Source organism: Simochromis diagramma, unplaced genomic scaffold (genome assembly GCF_900408965.1).
Source record: "Simochromis diagramma unplaced genomic scaffold, fSimDia1.1 OVJJ01000321.1, whole genome shotgun sequence".
Taxonomy (NCBI): domain Eukaryota; kingdom Metazoa; phylum Chordata; class Actinopteri; order Cichliformes; family Cichlidae; genus Simochromis; species Simochromis diagramma.
This window is the reverse complement of record NW_024386772.1, coordinates 4,610,768-4,631,637: the sequence shown is the minus strand read 5'-3', so window position 1 is coordinate 4,631,637 and position 20,870 is coordinate 4,610,768. Positions and strand designations below refer to the sequence as shown.

Below are 20,870 nucleotides of genomic sequence, written 5' to 3'. Positions count from 1 at the left end.
TGTTGCATTACACTGCGCAATAAATATTTCAAATACATGCAACAATAATCCTATGATATAATAAAGTACAACCCGTTGACCTTTTTACATAAGTATTCCACTCGCTCCAGGTCCAGTACTGCTGAAACCAAAATAAAATGAAAATACTTGACTTCAAATACTTCACGTTAGATTATTCTAACGTGTCATTTAAATTCAATCAGGGAATGCACGTTATTGTTCAATCTTAAAGAAAACATTGGATGACTTAGACGGATGAGGACTGTTAAATTAAAAGCTGTGAATTTCGGATTTCCCAACTCTTTTTCACGGCAGCAAACGCTTCACGACGTCACAGCTGGTCCGCCCCTCCAATAATATTGTGCGCGCTCCAGAAAGAAGACTTCCACCGAGTAACAGCGCGTCCCCGCGGCTGCTCGGCTCTAATTTAGATAGTTTAGGAGTCAGAAATCCCCCCGGGAATAAATCATCGCTATTACTTGCGTTTGGATGCCGGACAGTGAAGCATCTGGGAAACATGGATACAACCTTTTCGAGCCGTTTTCATGACTTCTTGGAAGCATAAAAGCTGGTTCCGGTGGCGATATTTTTTCTGTCAGGAAGTTTGACGTATTCAGCTGAAGATTATTTCTTGCTTTGTTTTGGTTCGGAAAAGTTGTGGACGACCGCTGGTTCCTTTCAACAAACGACATCTTTGTTACTGTCGCTAAAAACAGACCGAGCTCGTCTAATGTACGTTTTTTTTGTTTATTTTTTAAATATCACTTTGCTGTTTATATGAATACTCCAGGATCTACAATTTTAGAGTCTGCAGCCCTGCGAAGTTTAAACATCGATGGACTTTATCCTACTTGGCTTCGCATGACATAACGCATCTGGTTAAAGTATATAATAAACTCAAAGGTAGTACTTTTTTCTGCCAATGGCCCAATAGTCTGTGTTATTTTTAAATCTGAACCCAGAACGGTGCTATCTCAATTAAATTAATCTGCACATTTTTATAGGCCAGATAGGCCTTCGTGTATTCTTCCCCGATTATGTTTATATCATCAATCACGTTGCAATGCGATGCAGTTATGTTCAATGCAACAATGAGAATAAAAACATCTTCTGCCTAGAATATTGTGGATTCAAACCTGGAACCACGGTCGAGGGAAATCTGCAAACTTAGCAGGAAGAGAGGCCATCAGAATCACGGAAATCGTACGGTCTTTCCTCTGGCGAGCTGCTACCCACAAATGGATTTCATACAGGCCATACGGTTACTGTTACACTTTGGTTTGGCAGCTTTTGTTCGTATTTAACACTGTAATGGGACACGGCTCTGAATACATTTCTAAATTCATCGATTTTTAGTGTGACTTCTAAAGATGTTTTGGAAATTTAAGTTTTCCAAGGATCCGAGGCTACAACGGCGCAAAAGTTTGCCTCTGGGCCACAGCTGGAGCTGTTTGATGTAGGTTTTCCCATCGGAACATTTTCTCTGTGAGGCTTACAGCTGCCTCATGTGACCGTGCTTGTTTTTACAACCTGGAAAGAATCTGTTTGTGTGTGTGATCTAACTTTCCGTTAAAGAAGACAAGCCCCGGTACCTGGGGGGGTCAGCCCCGCCGATGGCACCTTTACAGTCACTCACACTCTTTGGTGTGTTGGTCTGACCGAGGACACTAATGGACGTTAACAACAGCTGGACCTACTGCGTCATTCCTGCCGCTAGACTACGGTGACCAGTCGGCTGTACGCGGGAGAACCTCGGTCCTGACCTGACCTGACCTGACCTGACCTGCCGACACTACAGGTGAGGGTTGTGAGCTACACCTGAGAGTAGTGACAGGTGTAAATTATGCGCTGTGTTCATGCGACAGGGAAAAAAATGTATATATTTGAAATATTTTTTATATCTGTCTGCCAAAAACAGAAATGTAAACTTTTCTAATTATTTACGTGGGTCGGGTTTATTATTATTATTGAATAGGCTATGTCCTGGAAATTATTTGTTTTGCTGAATTAGTTGAATAAAGTCTAAGAAATTGACGGTATAAAAAGCTGGAGGGAATTGAAAATGAATATTGATTGTAGTTGTAGTATTTTCTAAAATGATTTGTCTGTGATCTCTTGTCTTAATCAGTCAGGGTTGAAAATGCCATCCAGCTTTCCACCTTTTTAATTGAGAAAAAAAATTAAATTCATATTCCATAGTGAATATATAACAGCTGTGCTTACAAAATTTAATAGCTTATCTTCCTCAAGCATGTGTGTCATTCCATTCTGTTCCATTTTCTGTATCTATCCGGTTCGGGTTGCGTGGGCACTCCATCTCATCTGGGGGACTGCTGAGACATTTCCAAGTCAGCCAAGACATTATCTCTCCAGTGTGTGCTTTTTCTACCCTGGAGCCTTCTCCCAGTTTGGCTCAAAAAAACCTTCCTAGCACAGGACTTGGAGGAATTCTAGTTAGATGCCCAAACCGCCTCAACTGGCTTTTATCAATAGTAGAGTAGTGGCTCTGATGTGAGTCCCTCCCAAATCACTGAGCTCCTCATCTTTTCAATAAGGGAGAGCATCAGGCAGCAACTCGTCCCTGGCTTGGAGTCAGCAATCCACCCTTTTCTGGCTGAGGTTCATGGATTCAAACCTGGAGGTGCTGGTTCTCATTCCAGCTACTTAACACTTGCTTGCAAACCAACCCATGTTACGCTGGAGATCACTGCCTGATTAGGACGGAAAAACCACATCATCTGCAAAGAGCGGAGACGTGATCCTGAGGTTGCCAAAGCTGAAGCCCTCTGCCATGTGGCTATGCCTTAAAAATTCTATCCATAAAAGTTATGAACAGAATCTGCAACAAAGGGCCAGAAGCATCATCCTAAGCTTCCAAGTGATGCTGCAGAAGCATGTCAAACGAGACGGCCACAAGTTCAGAGTCTTAAGGAACTCGGGGCAAATTTAATCCACCCCAGGGGCTCGACCACTAAAGAGCTTTTGACTACTTCAAAATCAGTCACAGTAATGGGCCAGTCACCCCTCCTTGTCCCCAGACTTTGCTTCTACTGCAGAAGGTGTGTCAGTGGGCTTGAGAAGTGACTATATCCTCTATTGAGGTCAGCAGAACTCCATCCCCATTGTAAACAGCGTGAGCAGGAAGCTGCTTCCCCTTCCTGAGTCACCTGACAGTTTGCCATAACCGAAAGTCTTGCTTCATTGCCTCCCCAGACTCTCAGACCCGTGTTTTTCACTATATGTTTGGGGTACGCCAAGTCTGTCCAGCATCTTCTACCACCACCTGTTTTAACTTATAGCCAGGTGGTGATCAGTTTACAGCTCTGCTCATCTCTTTACCTGAGTGTCCAACACAAACTGCAACAGGCAGATGGTCTGATAACAAAAACAATCACAAAGTCAATCCGCCTGACCAAATCACTGCTGTGGATTGCCCCCTTCCTCCCAAACTTAACCCCCAACCAGCGATTGACTCCAGGGTGGGACCCCAGTAACCCTATCCCAGGGTATCCATGCACCTTTTTGTTTGTTTGTTTGTTTGTTTTTCCTTCATCTTGTGAATCACTCTTAGTTTGGCCCCTCAAACAGGACCAATTTGCTTTGGGAGACCATACCAGGGGCAAATAGCACTCAACAACATAGCTCCTGGGATCATGTGTGCACACAAACCCCTCCATCATGATAAGGTGGCAATTCATGGAGGGGGGGGGTGGCTGTACTATTTTGCAGCATACCCCCTTCTGCAGTTAAAATGAAATAAAACAACTGAACAAAAATCAACTCAACAGCTAAATTAATAACTCAGCTTTCTGTCTTTAAATCTTTTTCGGTGGTTTTCATATTAACATGCACAATGAACATTTTGATGTACATTGTACATAAGCTTTGACTTTCAGTGTATTTCCATGTGTGAAAACACTACAGAGGACGTTCTAAGACTTCACGTAGCCAACGCAAGCACAAGCTCTTTGTTGAGATTGCAATATTTAAATGTGGTGGGTTGCACTAAATGAAAAGCACATGTGCACCTGAAACAGGACAGACATCAGGCCATGGGATTTTGCTGCGAAGCCCTCAGTCCTAATGCATCACTGGCTTGAGACAGGGGACTGTGGCTGAGAAAAACAGCCTCAGACTAAACACCTCTTAAAGCAGACAGAGAAGAGAGGGTGGAGGAAAATCCATGTAAATCCTGCTAGTCCTGGAAATGCGATACAAGGAAAATAAAGCAGGCACAGCTGACTGGGCTGGTACAGTGCAGCTTTACTCTCCATTGAATTCCCCGAATTCCACTTGGGAGGTAATTAAAATCAGGAGAAGCAAGAGAGAGATGAGGGTAGCTTGGGGACTTGACAGAGAAGCTTGTTGTTGTGCTGTTGACCATAAGGACCACTTGAGTTGAGGTTTTGTTTCTAAATACTGTGTTGACTGTTCTCTTTCTCACACATTTTTTTTTAGGTAATGCATGAGGTAATTGCTCTATGTTACCTCAAGTGTCTGTACACTAATGCAGCAGTGAGAAATACACGCTGCATAAATTCAGTGTTATTTACTTTGGAATTAGATGCTATAAACAAGTTCAAGGACTGCAGGACAAAACTATTTGGCACCTTCACCGTTGGCAGGGCAACTTGAGAGTAGCATAAGCTTGAAAGCAATGTGGCAACGCTCCGGCGACCACAGACGGACATGCCCTGCATTCCTGTGGGTGATTATTACCCAGAAAGCCACAAAGTCAATGAGTTGCCTCAGGTGCCGATGCTGCTTATTTCATGTACAGTAGAGTTTGTCGAGTTCTTGTTTTCCTTTAAGACAGCCTTTGACTACAGAATACAGACGGACAGCCTCTGCTGTTGGCTCCAGACTCAGACACTGTTCAGCTTCTTGTCTGACCTTCTTTGACTGGGTTTTTTTTAGTCACAGCTATATTCTAAATCAAACCAGTCCTTAGTTTTCAAGACTTACTCAGCAGCTAATGATAGAATTGGTGTAGAGGGATTGATTTGCTGCAGTATATTTCAAGAAAAATAAAGCATGTGTCAAGTGTGGGTTCAAGTTTCTGGTCATAAACGTCTTCCTAAGGGTGCTGTGTGGTACACAGTTTCTATATCATATCACCAGATATTACATTGAGGTATCAGAACTGGGTGAGAAACAAGTCGGTGCATTTCTGGGGGAACAGCTGTTTTAAACTGTAGTTGCTGGCAGTGAGTCACTTGTATCTGGTTGACTGAACAATATTTACTCATTATTTGGGGCATTTGTGAAAACGAAGTTTGCGTTAAGACCTCAAAGTCTCAAGAAACTCTAAAGTGCTTTGTATTTGCCTTTGCCGAATTAGTTTAAATTCCATGGTTTATTGGTACAAATATGAGGGAAACCCTCTCCATTGAAGGAAATGCCTCAGTTTATAATGCTGTTGACGCCTTGAGCAGGGCTGATAATATTGCCTTGTTAACATCAACAATGGAGTTATGACACAACCGACTTTGAGTTTTGCAGCTCGTGCAAAGGAGGCTGTTTAAAGCTGGTAGTTACTTGAAACGGCAGAAAACTCCTCACAAAGAACATTTTTCCCATATGAACAAAGCCAGAATAATCACTGCCAGGGCAGCTTGAATTTCAGCCGTTTCCAACTGTCATTCTTTCTCATGGGCAAACTCACAATTCACATTCTCACATGCACTGCACACTTTCTCATTCGCCTAGCCTTGCAGTCAGAAAAACTCTTTAGGTCTGTGGTCTGCAGGGTTCGGTTACGTGCCTGCAAGGAATGAGAAGAGATTTGTGTTGTAAATGAAAAAGAGATTCTCTGAAACACATTAAACACTAATGTGTAATTTCATATAAGATGGGTACAATATAACAAGTTCTTTGTCATGCCAGCGTTCTGGTCTTATTCTGCGATTCCTTTTTTCCCTATTGTCTCCTCGTATACATAACATTTACCAGTAAGGTAGTGCAAGTTTTTAATGATGCCCTTTGTCATATCTGTTCTTACCTCAATTATTGCATGCTTTATTCTCATAACTAATTGATTTCTGTGTTTACCACTAAAGGCTCTGGGAGTTGGTTGGCACAGCAGAGGCAACCCTGCAAGTTTCCGAAGACTGGTTTGTAGACCTCGATCACAAACAACGCCACAATGAGTAAGTCTTAGAGTAAACAACATTAAAAACAGACACACACACACACCAATCACTATCCCCGAGGGCATAGCTGGTGCGACTTGCTTCTCCAGACAGTCAGGTGAAGAGGACTGGTTTTCAGCATTCTTGAGATAGGGGTCTGGTTCAGCCCCAGGGCTGTATGATGTCTGTCCAAGCTATACAAGGGGAATATTTTTCTTTCGTGAGCTTTTCCAGACAAGACAGAACTTGCCCTGAGATCAAATGTGGGAATAAGGCTATCAAAAACAAAGTACTTCTTTCAAGCCTCCAATACTCAGTCACAGGATAGTTTCAATAAAGCTGCAATTAAAGATGACTGATTGTCTTTTCACACCTTTTAGTGCAGAGCTCATATCTCTTTCACTTTGTGCCATGCTCTCACCACTCATTTGTTAATCCACTGTCTAATTGTCTGCTTTTTGCCAACCTATTTTCCCCTGTAGATGAGAGGCAGGCTCTCCACTCTATAATGAAGGACCTCGTTGCCCTCCAGATGACGCGGCGGCAGCCTGTGTTGTCTCATGACAGCGGTAAACCCAAAACACCAGCACAGGCCAACAGACAGGTACAGCATCAGTCCATCGCAATTTGGCTATAAAGTAAGAATTAATTATCTAAAATTTCAGAAAATTAATGAAACTGAAGAACTTAAAATCTTACAAATCAAAAACAAAACATGCTGATCCAATATGAATACACAACATCAAGATTTTGTGAGTCTAAAAACACATAAGGTGAGTTTTGCAATGCAGTTCTGAAGACGTAAAGTTGTCATTTATTAGGCAAGACCCTTTAGAAACAGGTCTAAACAAAGGTTAAACCCTGTAAATTTGTTTGTCTTCATAAGCTGCTTCCTCAGTTGTTGTGTCTTAAATGAATCCGTTGTAATGTTGTGTTTTGAAGGAATATATTTTCCTCTAAGTCGTGTAGTGAGAAATGAGTTTAATAAACATAATCATAACATAATAAACATAAATTGTTCTATAATTCAATTTAAAACCCCGAGTCTAGAGATCAGGGGGGACAAATGTGTCAAGCAAAGAATTTTTATTAGAGAAAACTTCTTTAATAGAGCTCAGTGTAAGTGTCCAGGACTATTTGGCAAAATTTTTTTGATGCTTTTAGTATTTCTCCTGACGCACATGGTACATAGTTTTAGCAAAATTACATGAATTTCCAAAGTCACCACCAATTTGTCAAATAATTTTTTAGCTTTTCTAAAAAAGAAAAAAGAAAAAGTGGCACTTGGCCCACCTAAAATTTAATCTTGGAGTTTGCCCAAAGCAACGTTCTGGGAAATAAAACTCGTTCCCACTCCTGCAAAAGTTGCATCTAAAGATTGATATACATACTTCACTTTTATCTGTACAGTGTGTGTATATATAAAGCTTATGTGAGCACCTGACAAGTTTACAAAAGAAATTGGACACTAGGGAGCAAGGACCCTAGTTTTGTCCAAAGGTAGAATGGAAAAGTTCACAAGTAGTAGAAACAAATTCTTCCTCATTTCACAGTTTTACGTGGGCTGTTTGAAGAATCTTTGCCCGGAATATAATAATGCAAATTGTGGGGGATAGTAATAGTAGTGATATGACAATATTTAAAAGAGAAAAATACATCCAAGGTAAATTTGACCCAGGTTGTTGCTGTTCATGGGTTAATGGTCAGCATCCTGAATCCTAAGCTGTAGTTTTGTCCTCAATTTCCAGTATTACACTTTGTTTTTTTTGTCCAAATGAAAGCAATGGGAAATAACTTAGTTGGTAAGATTTAGAGCTGGTGGTAGGTGCAGTTTGTTACCTTTGGACAGGACCATGTTAGCTGATCTCTCCGTTTCCAGTCGGATCCTGGCTGTAGCTTCATGTTTTCTGATGGTCAGTCAGGAAGCAATCTCCCCATGTAACTCTACAAGAAGGTGAATAAGTTTGTTTCCTGTAGAATTATAACAAGAAATTCTCTCTCTGCTTGGCTATCCATGTAATCTCGGTAACTTTATTTGCAGTTGTTACGAGTGCAAGTTCTCTAAGAAATTAAAGGGGCACACATTGGCTCGGCTTTGTGTGAGACCCACAGGTGAAGTCTAATTGGTATGATCACCACTACTCCTCAGTGCAGCCTGAACTCTCTTAGGCAAGCTTTCTTGTAATTTACTTAATTAATCTTCAGCAATAATTTTACAGACGTCTTGAGGGACATTCTTAGGATGTTGGCTGCCTTTTGTTGCCTTCTGTCTGATTCCACGCCACTTCAGTAATAATACCATCTATCATTTGAGGAGGACTGCTGGAGTTTCGTTGTGTTTTTTTTCTATACCGATATGCTCTGGAAGTGTGTTTGGGGATATTATCACACACTTTCTAGATGGTATTGCATGGTGGATCAAAATCTGACAGTATGTTTTTTCATGCATAATTCCATCAGTTTTGACAAGATTTCCAACACCACTGGCTGCAGCCCCAAACCAGACAGAGCCTTAATTGTGGTTTACAGATGGCTGTAGACACTCATTCTTGGCCCTTTTTTCTGACGTCATTTGACGCACGTACTGACGATTTGAACCAAAAATTTGGAATTTGTATTGATCACTCTGTAAGACCTGTTGCCACTGATTTTCACTCCAGTTCTCGTGGAGTCTGGCACACCTCAGGCTTTTCTCCCTGTTTCCCTTCCTTAAGAATGGCTTCTTGACAGCTATTCACTAAGACCATTTCTGATCAGGGTTCAGTGGACAGTAGATGGATCAATTGGAGGACAAAATGCAAAGGCCTGTGTCAGGTCTAAATTTGATTTCTTTTTCTTTTTCTTATTTCTTAAAGACATGACTCATCCGAATCTTTGCCACCTAATTTTTGTTCCGCTTGTCTAGTTTCCTTAAAATTTTAAGGACACACTGCATAAGATATGCCAAGTCTGCAGCATATAGCTCTTCGCGAATCACCTTACTGGTGTAAGAATACTGTTTAGGGCTTAAACTTTGTTCTCATTGGCATTTTACATAGATTCAGTAAAGAAACAAGAAATAATTATGTGCTTTTTCACCAGGCCGCTAGTAACAAAAAATCAGAAGACGCAATTTAAAATAGGTTCTTTCCTAAGTTGTTAGTTATGTGTAGATACAACTTTGAGTAAAACAACATTTCTCTGAAAATGTTCAGGTACAACGACAACTGGTCTAAATAATGAGTGAAAAAGCAGTCAATCTCCAAAAGAAAATCTTTTAAAGACTTTCATTAAGATTAGAAAACCACTGCTCACTTTTTAAAAAATTGCAAGAAAATCTGGCTCCTGGAAAGCAAAATATAAAGAAATGAGAAGTTACTTGAGACTTTTGTACATTACTGTATTAGCACTCTTTGACCTTGCTATTTCTGCTTTCTTTCAGGACGATGTCAGGATAAAGTTTGAGTTCTCAGGAGAGAGGAGGTGAGTTTGGCGTGGTTTGCATTAACATGCATGTTGTGAATGTGTGGCTATCGTGCTTTCCAGTAGTATACATTCATATGCAAGTGAGAGGGACTAATAACTTATGGAGGAGACATAAACACATTCACTTAGGCATGCAGCTGTTGTCACATGTTCCAGTTCATGAAAGAGCACTTCTCACATTCTGACACACACTTAATTCAGACTGGTATGTGAGCTGGAGAAGAGAAGGGAAAAGGACTGTGGTTAGCCAGCGACTGCCAACATAAACCACAAATATGCAAGGTGTACATAGAAAAATCTGCACACACTCAAAACATCAGCTTGTGTATTTTGTTTGCATGTGTGCACGTAATTTAATGCAGTTTCTTTACCAACTGGTGTAAATCTTTCATAATTCCTTTGTCTGGATGATTCATTGCTGCTTTTCTTTTTGCAGGATCCTGGTCTTTGGACGACCTGTGCAGTTTGAGGAAATTCAGCAGAAAGTCAAGACGGTCTTTGGCCAGCAGCTAGACCTGCATTATATGAACAATGAGGTAAAGTGTTATACTGTGCCCCCCCCCCCCCCCTTCACCCAACCACCCACCCACAGCTGCTCCTTCCTCAAGAATTTGACGGATCGTTGAGTCGAGACATGTTCAGAGTCAAGTAAAAGATGCAGGAAGACACCGTGACATCATTCAATTTGTACTTTAAATCTTAAGATGTTATGTTCTTAAATAGTAGTTGTAAATCCTCTTTTGAGGAAGGGCAAGTAATTTGGTAAATGGAAACATGAGTAATGGATCATCCGTTATCAACTTTCCAATTCTCATTCGCTCAATTGTGCCTTCCTGCATGTCTGTTTTCTGTGTTGATTTAATGTTCGTGCATTTTACGTTTGAACAGCAGCCTGTGTATGCTTGTAAATGTTGGCAAGAATTTGTTTCCATGTCATTTTGAATGTGTGTGTTCTTTTTGTTGTCTGGTTTCTTGGCAGTTGTCCATTCCTCTGCGAGGACAGGATGACCTTGACAAGGCAATCGACTTACTAGACCGGAGCTCCAACATGAAGAGCATCAGGATACTGCTTCTCACTCAGGAGCACAGCAATGTAAGACTCAAGACACACACACACACACACACACACACACACACACACACACACACAGGGGCGTGCATTTACAGCATACAGTTGCATCACTACCATTTCTTCACCACAGCGCCATGTTGTGAAATACCCAAGTTCCTGATTTACCGACACTAGCTGGTTTGATGACATGAGGAAATTGTTAAATGTGTTAAAGCATTGTTCACATCTTCTGTTCTCCTATCTTTTCCCAAACTACAGGCGTCCTCTCCTTCCCACCACGTGCCATGTAAACAGGTGAGGATCAAATCCTCCCACTCCACTGGAGATGTGAGCACAGTGTACCAAAGCTCCGAGCCCAGGGGGCGTCACCTATCAACTGGTAAATACTGTGATTTCTGGTCTATTTAAAGTTCTTCGCAATTTTACTCATTTGAGAGAAAAAAAGAGATCTGATTGACTTGAACTGGATTATATCTCCTGAGAGTTACTGAATTATCAGTTATGGATATTTTTGTTGTGCCTTGATTTCCTTGCCTGTCTTATTTTACTCTCTTGTACTGGTGTTTCTTTTGCTTCCCCTTGTTGCAATGGGTCCTCTTCCTTTTCCTGTTCACCATCACTAGACGATGCCTGCTGGACAGCAGCCAATCAGATTACAGAATGCTATTAGTGTGGCGGACCAGTGGTCTGTTTTAGGATTTTTTTTTTTTTTCCCCCCTCTAGAAGAGGAGGGGTCAAAGTAGCTCCTAGAAAGCTTGAGAGCTTTGCATCATAACAAGTTTAAATGCTGAAACTAGTTCTCATTGTTGCCTTATCTTTGTTGGTCAGTAAGAAGAAAACCCCCAAAATTACAACATGGATGTGTCCTCGAGTTTTTTGACTGTAGTTTCAACAGCAACATGTCCGACTTTCATGTGTACAGGAAAATAAAAATTAGTTTCAGTAGAGAGGAACAGAGCCTAACAATTTTTAAAATCAGGCAAACATGTAACTTGCTAATACACATCATTTCTGACTGATTCCAGGTTCTCAGAACACAGGGCGTAGTTCCCCACCTCCTGGCTACGTCCCTGAACGCCAGCAGAGGATCGCCCGCCAAGGTTCATACACCAGCATAAACAGTGAGGGAGAGTTCATCCCAGAAACCAGCGATCAATGCGTGAGCCATCTCTTTATTCATAATGGGGGAAAAGAAAACTTATAATAGAAATCATATGGATCTTGTGTCTTTGTGATTACGACTTTTAAGATTTGTTTACATATGAGATTCAATTAAGATCTTTTCCGACTTTGGTTTTTAATGGGCTGTGAGGCTGACATGATGAGATTTTGTAAACATGATCTTAAGAAGTTCAAATTAAGTTTGGGAGTAAAAAGCTGAACTAAGTGCTCGGCGAATTCCCCAGATTTGCTCATCTCCATTTTCCAGTGCAGCTGTTCTACAGAAAATGAAAGTTTTCAAAAACATAGTCCTGTGTGTACGCAAACCACACGCGCATAAAAACGGACACTCTGAATTTTCCATTGTGCCCTGTGCAGGTGCTGGATCCCTGGAGCAGTGCAGAGAACTCAATTTCTGGAAGCTGCCAGTCTCTGGACAGCAACTCAGACAGGTGACAAACAGGCTCTGCCTGCTAAATACAAAACTAACACCGATGCCTCCTGCCAGGAGCTTCTCCATTACATTTCAACTACTGGTATTTGGAAAATAAAATAAATGCAACGTTTTGCTGATGAAACGCTTAGTTTATTATGGGAAGGCTTCTGAACATACCTCAGTCTTCATCCTTCCCGCTCCTCTTTCACAGCCCCTCACTGAGGAAGTCTCGCATGCACAGAGCCAAGAGTTACCCTGATAATCGTCAAGAGTGCTCAGGTAACAGCCAAGCCAAGTATCTCCATTACCTATATAGAAAGATGATTACAGCACTCATGTAATAACACATACAATGTGTGCATTCAGTCAATACCTTAGTATGTCTTTAAAGCCCTGAAGACAAGTTTTTAGCAAACTGCCCTGCGCTTTGATAAGCTGAGTGCATATCATTAATTACTGATCTGTTATCTATCTATTATACACAATATAATCATTTAATAATACTTTATCTGTTATCTACTTTTGTTAATCAGTGTTTTCTTGTCAGTGATAATGTAAACTGACTGCAAGCTTACATGAACAGCATTTTTTGTAAGTACAAGCTACAAAATAGAATATCAAAGAAGCTAAATTTAATGGTACGTGACACCGTGCAGCTAACTAAACCGTTGTTCAACTGCAGCTTCCTGCTGAGCTATGACACTCTGGGTGTTTGTTTTCAGATCGGGAGAATCATGTGTATGACAGGGTTGCAGGGAAGGGAGGCACCTTTCCTCGAAGGTACCTTGTGTCCCTCCCTTATAAGGACAACAGTGAAGGTGAGATTAATGATATCTACTATATATGTAGCATTTTTCAAGTAGGTAAAATTTTTTTCCTACTGCCTCCATCTGTAGTATAGCCTTCCTTAGTCTCACCATTCACAATGTTATATTAGAATCAGCCGCACTCTTTCCTGTTCTCCTCAAGGTCGCCGAACGTTTCCACGGATTCGTCGCCCTCAGGGGAACCTTTTCACTCTAGTGCCCTCAAGACGGTCACTTAACGGCAGTGAGGAGAGTCTGGGCAGCTGGCAGCAGGTCGACGCACAAGGCAGGCTACGCCCCCAGGATCGTTCTGTTCCCCATAAGTGTGAGTAAAACACAACTTTTTAATAAAAAGGTTCATACGCAGTGCTTGTGACAGAGGGGAATAAATGAGTCAACAGCGCTAATTATTTTTTTCAGCTGAAGCTTATCTCAATCATGATAGTTCCTGTTATACTGCAAAAGAAAAAGAAAAAAACATTTGATTTCATACTCTTCATAAAATCACCCACGGGAGCAAAATTATAGTGTCGGTAAATGAAACGTGTAACTAAATTTGACAGGAAGTTCGGTTTGTTTTGTTTTTTTCAAATTGTCAAATGACAATTTTAACTCCGGGTACTTTGGAGCCAAGTCTGCCTTAAAGACTGGATTTGAAATTGTAACTGGAAATGACCATTTAAGGAAGTTGTGTAACAGTCCTGAGATCAATTCCACCATTAGGCCGGCGTCTTTCTGTCTGTTTAGTTTGCATGTTCTTCCCGTGTTTGTGTGGGTTCTCTCAGAGTACTCCGGCTTCCTCCCACAGTCCAAAGACATGCAGTTAGTGGGGATAGGTTAATTGGAAAATCTAAATTGCCCATATGTGTGAATGTGAGTATGAGGTGTGTATATGTGTTAACCCTGCGACAGATTGGCGACCTGTCCAGGGTGTACGCTGCCTCTCGCCCTAAGACAGCTGGGAAAGGTTCCAGCCCCGTGCGACCCTGAAAAGGATAAGTGGAAGAGAATGAATGGATACATAAAACAACAACCAACAAATGTTTTGTTTTTTGTTTTTTGTCTGTTTGTTTTCAGCGCCCAGTGCTCCGGTGACGTGGCGCCGGGGGAAGCTTCTGGGCCAGGGCGCGTTTGGTCAGGTTTACCTGTGTTATGATGTAGATACTGGGAGAGAGCTGGCTGCCAAGCAAGTCCAGTTTGATCCTGACAGTCCTGAGACCAGTAAGGTGAGGAGCTAGGAGATATTCATTGACACGGATGGTTATGCATACCTTCACAAACAGAATTTTTTTTTTTTTTTCACATGTGTGGGTGTTCTCACTATTTCTCTCCCTGGTACTCTTATTTCCACGGTGACTTTCTTGTTATGCTCACATGTTGTATATTTGCAAACTTTTGCTTTTGCTTGTACATTAAAATTGTTTGTCAGAAGGTTACATCACATCCTCTTTTTACTGTATATCTCATGAATGATGAAATCGTTTCTTTCTTCTTGTTTTTTTTAATGTCAAACTCAAGGTTGCACATTACTGACAAGTCATGAGTCGGGACCAATGTCCAGCTGAAAATGTGCCAAGTGTGACTTCATACGATAATCTGTTCAGATCATTATGCTGGAATGTAGATTGTTAGCAGGAATAGCTGAGCATGGGATTAATAAATCAACCAACATCCACAGTTTAGCTACGGCTCTGGATTCAAGCTTCCAATTTTATTTTATCCCCCGAGACAAAAATAAAAGCCTGCTGGAAGGAAAATCGACAAACTAAAAGTGGAATGCATCGTAGAAGTTGTCCTTCCACCATCAACCCCCCTCTTCCCCATTTTAATTTCTTTTCCTGTCTGCCACAGAGAAAACACGCACTGTCACTTCCTGTATCTGAGAGCAGCCAGATATTGCAGTGGTGACGGAGGGGCGATGGGTCAGCATTGCATTGACCTCTTGTTACCCCTTCACACCCCCACTCCCACCCCCTGCTTGTAGCAAATGTGATTCAGTATTTGCTTCTGTTAAAGCAGCTTCAGTGCTGGGACCTGGGGATTAGTTTGTGTCCCTCTGAGTTCCTACTCTTCCTTTCTCTCTGTCTCTCTCTCTCTGCTGTGGCCTAATTCTCTGAAGTAAACACAGGAACTACTTTTAGGGAACTGTGCTGTTGGCTTTTATTGACTCCCTGCATTAGTTTCCACTTTTGGCTTGACTTCACATGCAGTAAAGAAAAAGTAGCATTTGTTTATGGCTGCATTTGTTTATGATGACTGTGTAATGCTAACTGATATAACAGGGTCTGGGGTGGGAATTAGCTGTAGCTGAAATCCACATTGTGCAATTTGCAAATCCATAAAAATGCAAAGATGTTGAAAAATTATAGATTTTCTGTTATTTGTTGCCCTTTCTTCAGTTTTTAATTTTCCCTGTGTTCACTGTTCTGTGCAGGAGGTCAGCGCTTTAGAGTGCGAAATCCAGCTGCTGAAAAACCTACATCACGAGCGCATTGTTCAGTACTACGGTTGTTTGAGGGATCACAACGAGAAAACTCTCACTATTTTCATGGAGTACATGCCGGGGGTGAGTCTCAGCAGCTCTCATTTTACAGATTCAGGCAGAGCAGTGATTGTTTTCATGATAATCATTTGCTCAATCGCAGGCTGTGTGTTCATTTCCATTGCATGTAGGACTGAAACCAGTCGCACGAGGGCAACAAAGACACAAATGTCCACGAGTTAATGTTTTGCATTGCTGTGTTGACAATTTAAACATATTTTTTTTATTCAGTAAAGCGAAAAGTAACTGGGCAGTTTTTTGTTTTTTAACTATTCTAGAAACTAGTGACAGAAAGTGACAATGTGTGATTTTACTTAAGCGGGGAAAGTAAAATAATGTTTTTCTTTACTCATATGCAGTTGTTTGTTATTGAATAACTGGCTGAGAAACACATGTTTGTTTCCTTTTCATTCTTCTGTCATCTCCAGCTTTTTAACTTGATTTCTTAGCTCATTGTCTTTACTCTTTATTGCATTCACTATCTCTGACTTGTTAAGCTGTTGTTTTAAGGCGTTACCATGTAAAACCTGTGATTTCTTCCTGTCAGGGTTCTGTCAAAGATCAGCTGAAGGCCTATGGGGCCCTGACAGAAAATGTCACCCGCAAGTACACAAGGCAGATACTGGAAGGCATGTCCTATCTGCACAGCAACATGATTGTACACAGGGACATCAAAGGTATTCCTGTTTAACTGCAGATACTGAAACATCATGCTCTGCAGAAAGAAAACGTTTAGTGTTTTATAATGAGATGCTTGGTTCTTTGGATGATGATTATTGACATGTAATATTTGCATGTTTCATATCAACTGTGGCTTTCAGGTGCCAACATCCTGCGGGATTCAGCGGGAAACGTGAAGCTTGGAGATTTTGGTGCCAGCAAAAGGCTCCAGACCATCTGCATGTCTGGCACCGGCATACGCTCTGTAACCGGCACCCCCTACTGGATGAGTCCGGAGGTGATCAGTGGAGAGGGCTACGGAAGGAAAGCTGATGTCTGGTAAGACCAAAAGATCCACTTCAGTTTAGTTTTGTCCAAGTTGATCAAGGCGGTGTGTTAAACTGAAGTTGACCTCTGCACCGTTTCAAAAGGCTTGCTGACATACAGTTTATTTGCTAGAAAGAGAGAGAGGCTTAGTAGAAACTGATACAAATGCATGATGGCGGTACAGTTTTTGGTGTTGACATGGATGCGTTAGATGGGGCACAAAATAATGACTAAAACCACAAGAACTATATTCTTAATCTGTGTATTTACTCAAGGACTGCACCTTGAGTACATCTTTTTATGCCTCCTTGCTTTATTCTTTTGGTACACTGCTTCTTTACAGCAACATCCATACATGAAGCATTCTCTACTTCAGTTTTTTGTGTCTCTCAGTTAACAAATCAACTTACACTCTGTAAACATAGAGTAAAAAAAAACAAGGTTTAATGTTGTCAGGTCACGGAAATCTTATTTTACATACAGATGTATCTTTACCCAAATCCTTCAGTAGACTGGCAACCTGTCCAGGATGTACCCCCTCTGTCCCAGTGACAGCTAAGATATGCTCCTGCAGTAGCTGCAGTAGTGAATGAGATCACCAGCAGTCTTTATTCACTAACAATCGGGTGTTTGTTGCTGCGATTGGTGCTGGAAACTTGTGTGAGAGTGAAAGAAACACATGAAGCACCTTGATGGAAGTAACAAACTGCTAAGTTTATTGGGCAGAAACACTTGAAGATGAAATTAGGATCACACAATGAGGGGTTGGGGAGGCTGAGACGTGTGAAAATACCAGGCTATTACTTGGTAAGCAGGAGTAACAATGTTCTCTCAAAAGAAAACACTAAATTGTGTGAGGAGCCTGCTGTATGAAACCCACTTTCTACTACACTCCCACACACAGCAGACCACATTCCCTCATGCAGTCTAATTGGGTGGTGACCCACCAGGCGAGTGATGTGATTGGCTGAAGGCCAGTCAAACAGGTCATTACAGAAGTTGGTATGTTCCAGGTTTTCAGTTTGTGCTGGAAGGAGAGTAATGCTCCCAGATAGGTGGCAGAGGCCATCTGCAGACGGTGTGTGTCGAAGTTTCCACCAAACACATTCCTGTAAGGCTTTAGGAGTGAGTCGCACAGAAAAAATGTGGTATTTGTTTCAACTTGTTTTGAGACTCCACTGTAAGTCATATTAAAGTTACATTTATTGTGTATGTCTTTTGTAGGAGTCTTGGTTGCACAGTGGTCGAAATGCTGACAGAAAAGCCACCGTGGGCTGAATATGAGGCCATGGCAGCGATATTCAAGATCGCCACCCAGCCCACCAACCCGCTTCTGCCCTCGCACACGTCCGACCAGGCACGGGACTTCATCCGCAGCATTTTTGTGGAAGCCAAACACAGGCCCAGTGCTGAGGAGCTGCTCAGACACCCTTTCTCCCAGATACTGTGTTGAGACCTGCGTGGTTTCTGAACTGAACCACAGAGTAGCCTCAGCAGCATGTGCAGCTTCCTTAAGATCCCAGAAATCCAGACATAGAGATGACTGAGATGTCAGTGTTAAGGGCACTGAGCTTCTTCCAGGACTCAGATACTTCAAAGAAGATTTCTCACAAGCACATCCAAAGAACACAAACAACACTGACCATGGCAGTCAACACGAAGCCTTAGAAATGCCAGTATGTGCTCTTACAAGAGTCTCCACAAGGGGGGAACAAAACACAGATTAAGTAGCTTGATAGATTCAAGCTCACACAGTCACACACACCAAATGATGCACTCCAAAGGCAGAATGATGTAGTTAAGGCTCAAGCACCAGTTGCATCAGCTCCCATGTTTACATTCACTTGTGCAGTTATGAGAAATACCAGATATCCTTAAGTATTTAAATCTAAACATGCAGCTTAGGCTCATTTTAAAGCTACAGTGAGCCGAAAGTGTAAGCTGAACCACAGTGTCGCTAAATGGACAGGATTGCTGTTCTGTTTTCCCCATCTTGTCCATCTCCATCTTTCTGAGACAAAGAAATCTCTCTTTTTTTTAAGCTATTTGTGATGCACTTTTTCAGTTTTTACCCCTTTAAAATTAAGATGTTTTAGGATGGTTTAGTTATCTTGGTAAAAGGGAAGATAGGAAATTTGGATAACATCATGATAGGACACAAATACACAAAGCCTGATGATATTATCTTGAATAGACGATGATCCTCCACAACTATGAGGGTCATTTGTTTTTCTGTTTATTGCATTTGAATGGATGTAACATTAGTTTATCTGGAAAATAATCATCCTGCAGTCTTTGAACAGAATATATAAGAAAAATCTTTTTAAAACATGAAGTAGAAATCAAGACTTTGTAACTACCAAAGAGTTGTCGTGTGCGGCTAAAGTAAGAAACGCACGTTACTCCCAACTTGACCAATTAGTTTAAATTAGTTAGTTTTTTCACTCAAGTTTCATTATGAGAAACTACATTTCTGAAGCAAACTTTTCAACGATTGCCAGGTGTTTTGTTTTTTTTGACATGCTTCGCTCTTTCACTTGAAACTAGTTTTTATGTGTGAGAGGTGCAAACAGGAGCAATGCAGGTGCTTAGCCTGATCTAAGAGAGATTTTTCTAACAGTTAGTTTTCAGGTAGAAGAACAATATCTACTCTTTCAGGCCGTCTTAATGCATTCAGGTAAATTCAGAAAATCAGTGCATTTCAATACAGTCTGGGGACTGAGCTGAATAATGTAATAAACAGTTTAAGGGATGTTTAGGGTGGAACTTCACCTCGTAGTAACTAATTTTTCTGTCAGACATCCTCCTGCTGTAGCTCAGAGCAGGAGTAGATAAACTAACCTTGTATGTATAAAAGTAAATCAGATGACGCTTTTTATTGTTTGAAAAGTCAAACTAAAGGCCTTAATGTGATGGGCCTTCTTCGTGTTCACGTGTGTCTGGCCCAGACCTCCCTGACTGAGAAGCTTTAGCGTAAAGATCAATTTAAATCAGATGCACTTTTCTATAAAAGGAATGTTTGTGATGTTTTGGTTTGTTTAACTTCAAATGTGAAAATTCTTTCACTTGTATTTATATCCCCATGTCCACTCCAGTTAGATGTTTATAGGTATATATGTTTAAATATATTTTTTATATTCAGACTCTGTCAAAGCTAATGATACTTTGAGGACTTAGTTTTGTTAAAAGTGACTCATTGAAAGCAACTGGTTTTGCAGACATTTCAGAAATGGGGTTTATAAATGAAAAATGGATGGAAAACGAACTCAGGCTGCCTGGTTTTTGTTCCAGTGCAGAAAAATGTTTCCACACATCCTTAGCTATACATTTTGAAGGCAGTATTACCTGACAGGTTATGGAAAATTTGCATGATTGGCCATACTGTTTTGACTCATCTAGGAGACTCATGAATGAAACCTTTAGGGGTTTAACTTACAAAAGAAATTTCTAGGAATATTTTTCTGTGAACTCAGTGTTATTAAAGCATAATTAAGTGGTGTGTGAGCCAAAGACAAACAGGATCAGAGCCAGCGCTGAATGTCAGAGTTCGCTGTTCAACCCAGACGACGACTTTGTTTATCCCAGGGTTCAGACGAGTCCAGTATTAAATGATTTTTCTGGGCAATAAGCTTGCTACTGCCGTAACTGTAATAGAAAACTATTTCTATGGGGCTGCTACATGCTAAAGGCAGCTAAAATGTGTTTTAAGTGATGCAGTTTTAAAGAAATTAAGGACCCTAGGATGATCAAATGAATACAGACTAGCTGGTAGAAATCAATATATGTAAATGTATTATATGTATCATGACAAGACTTGCAGTGCAAAGTCTAATGTATCAAATTTATTTTACAGCAAGAAAAGAATAGTATGTTATATATAAATATATACTGTATATATGTCCTTCCCTGTCTCAAAAACGAATAAATAGTTTTTAAATATGTTGTCTAATTGTTATCAGTGTATTTATATGCGTGGGAGGACGAGCCTGTCCAAACCCAGTGAGTCCTGTAAATGAAGGGACACAGGAGACTGAGCTCATTGTTGGCAATAAGAAGCTACTTGATTGATGCGCTCGTTTTTCTTTTCTCTCCCTCCCTCGCTCTGTTTCTTCCTCTCTTTTGGCTCTTTCACTCCTCTCATGAGGGAAAACAGGAGGCAGACACAGGAAGAAGAGATTTCTACAGGCCGTGTCCGCCTGTGAGATGGATAAACAGACTGTATCGAACAAAGGGTCTTTTTTTTTTTTTTTTTTTTTTCGTGAACTGGTGT

General features: G+C 41.0%; 1 protein-coding gene across 2 annotated transcripts; it reads left to right on the top strand.

Annotated features, from left to right (window-relative positions):
• The first annotated feature begins 363 nt into the window (after positions 1-363).
• map3k3 (mitogen-activated protein kinase kinase kinase 3) lies at positions 364-20,539 on the top strand. 2 transcript variants are annotated; one of them, XM_040044225.1, is made up of 18 exons: positions 364-732; positions 1,119-1,798; positions 6,060-6,149; positions 6,614-6,735; positions 9,553-9,593; positions 10,033-10,132; positions 10,576-10,689; positions 10,927-11,047; positions 11,694-11,827; positions 12,208-12,281; positions 12,477-12,544; positions 12,988-13,083; positions 13,235-13,396; positions 14,149-14,297; positions 15,506-15,637; positions 16,161-16,290; positions 16,435-16,612; positions 17,825-20,539. In XM_040044225.1, the coding sequence occupies exons 3-18, from the start codon at positions 6,146-6,148 to the stop codon at positions 18,051-18,053; spliced, it is 1,854 nt and encodes a 617-aa protein (XP_039900159.1). In that variant the 5' UTR covers positions 364-732; positions 1,119-1,798; positions 6,060-6,145; the 3' UTR covers positions 18,054-20,539. The 2 variants fall into 2 exon arrangements, with proteins under 2 accessions (XP_039900159.1, XP_039900149.1); XM_040044215.1 differs by having other exon boundaries at positions 364-903.
• The last annotated feature ends 331 nt before the right edge of the window (positions 20,540-20,870 follow it).

What these genes read in the sequence shown, in the direction of transcription:
- map3k3 (XM_040044225.1), top strand. An exon ending in GAGTTCTCAGGAGAGAGGAG is followed by an intron (nt 9,594 to 10,032) that starts GTGAGTTTGGCG and finishes TTCTTTTTGCAG; the next exon opens with GATCCTGGTCTTTGGACGAC. An exon ending in TAATCGTCAAGAGTGCTCAG is followed by an intron (nt 12,545 to 12,987) that starts GTAACAGCCAAG and finishes GTTTGTTTTCAG; the next exon opens with ATCGGGAGAATCATGTGTAT.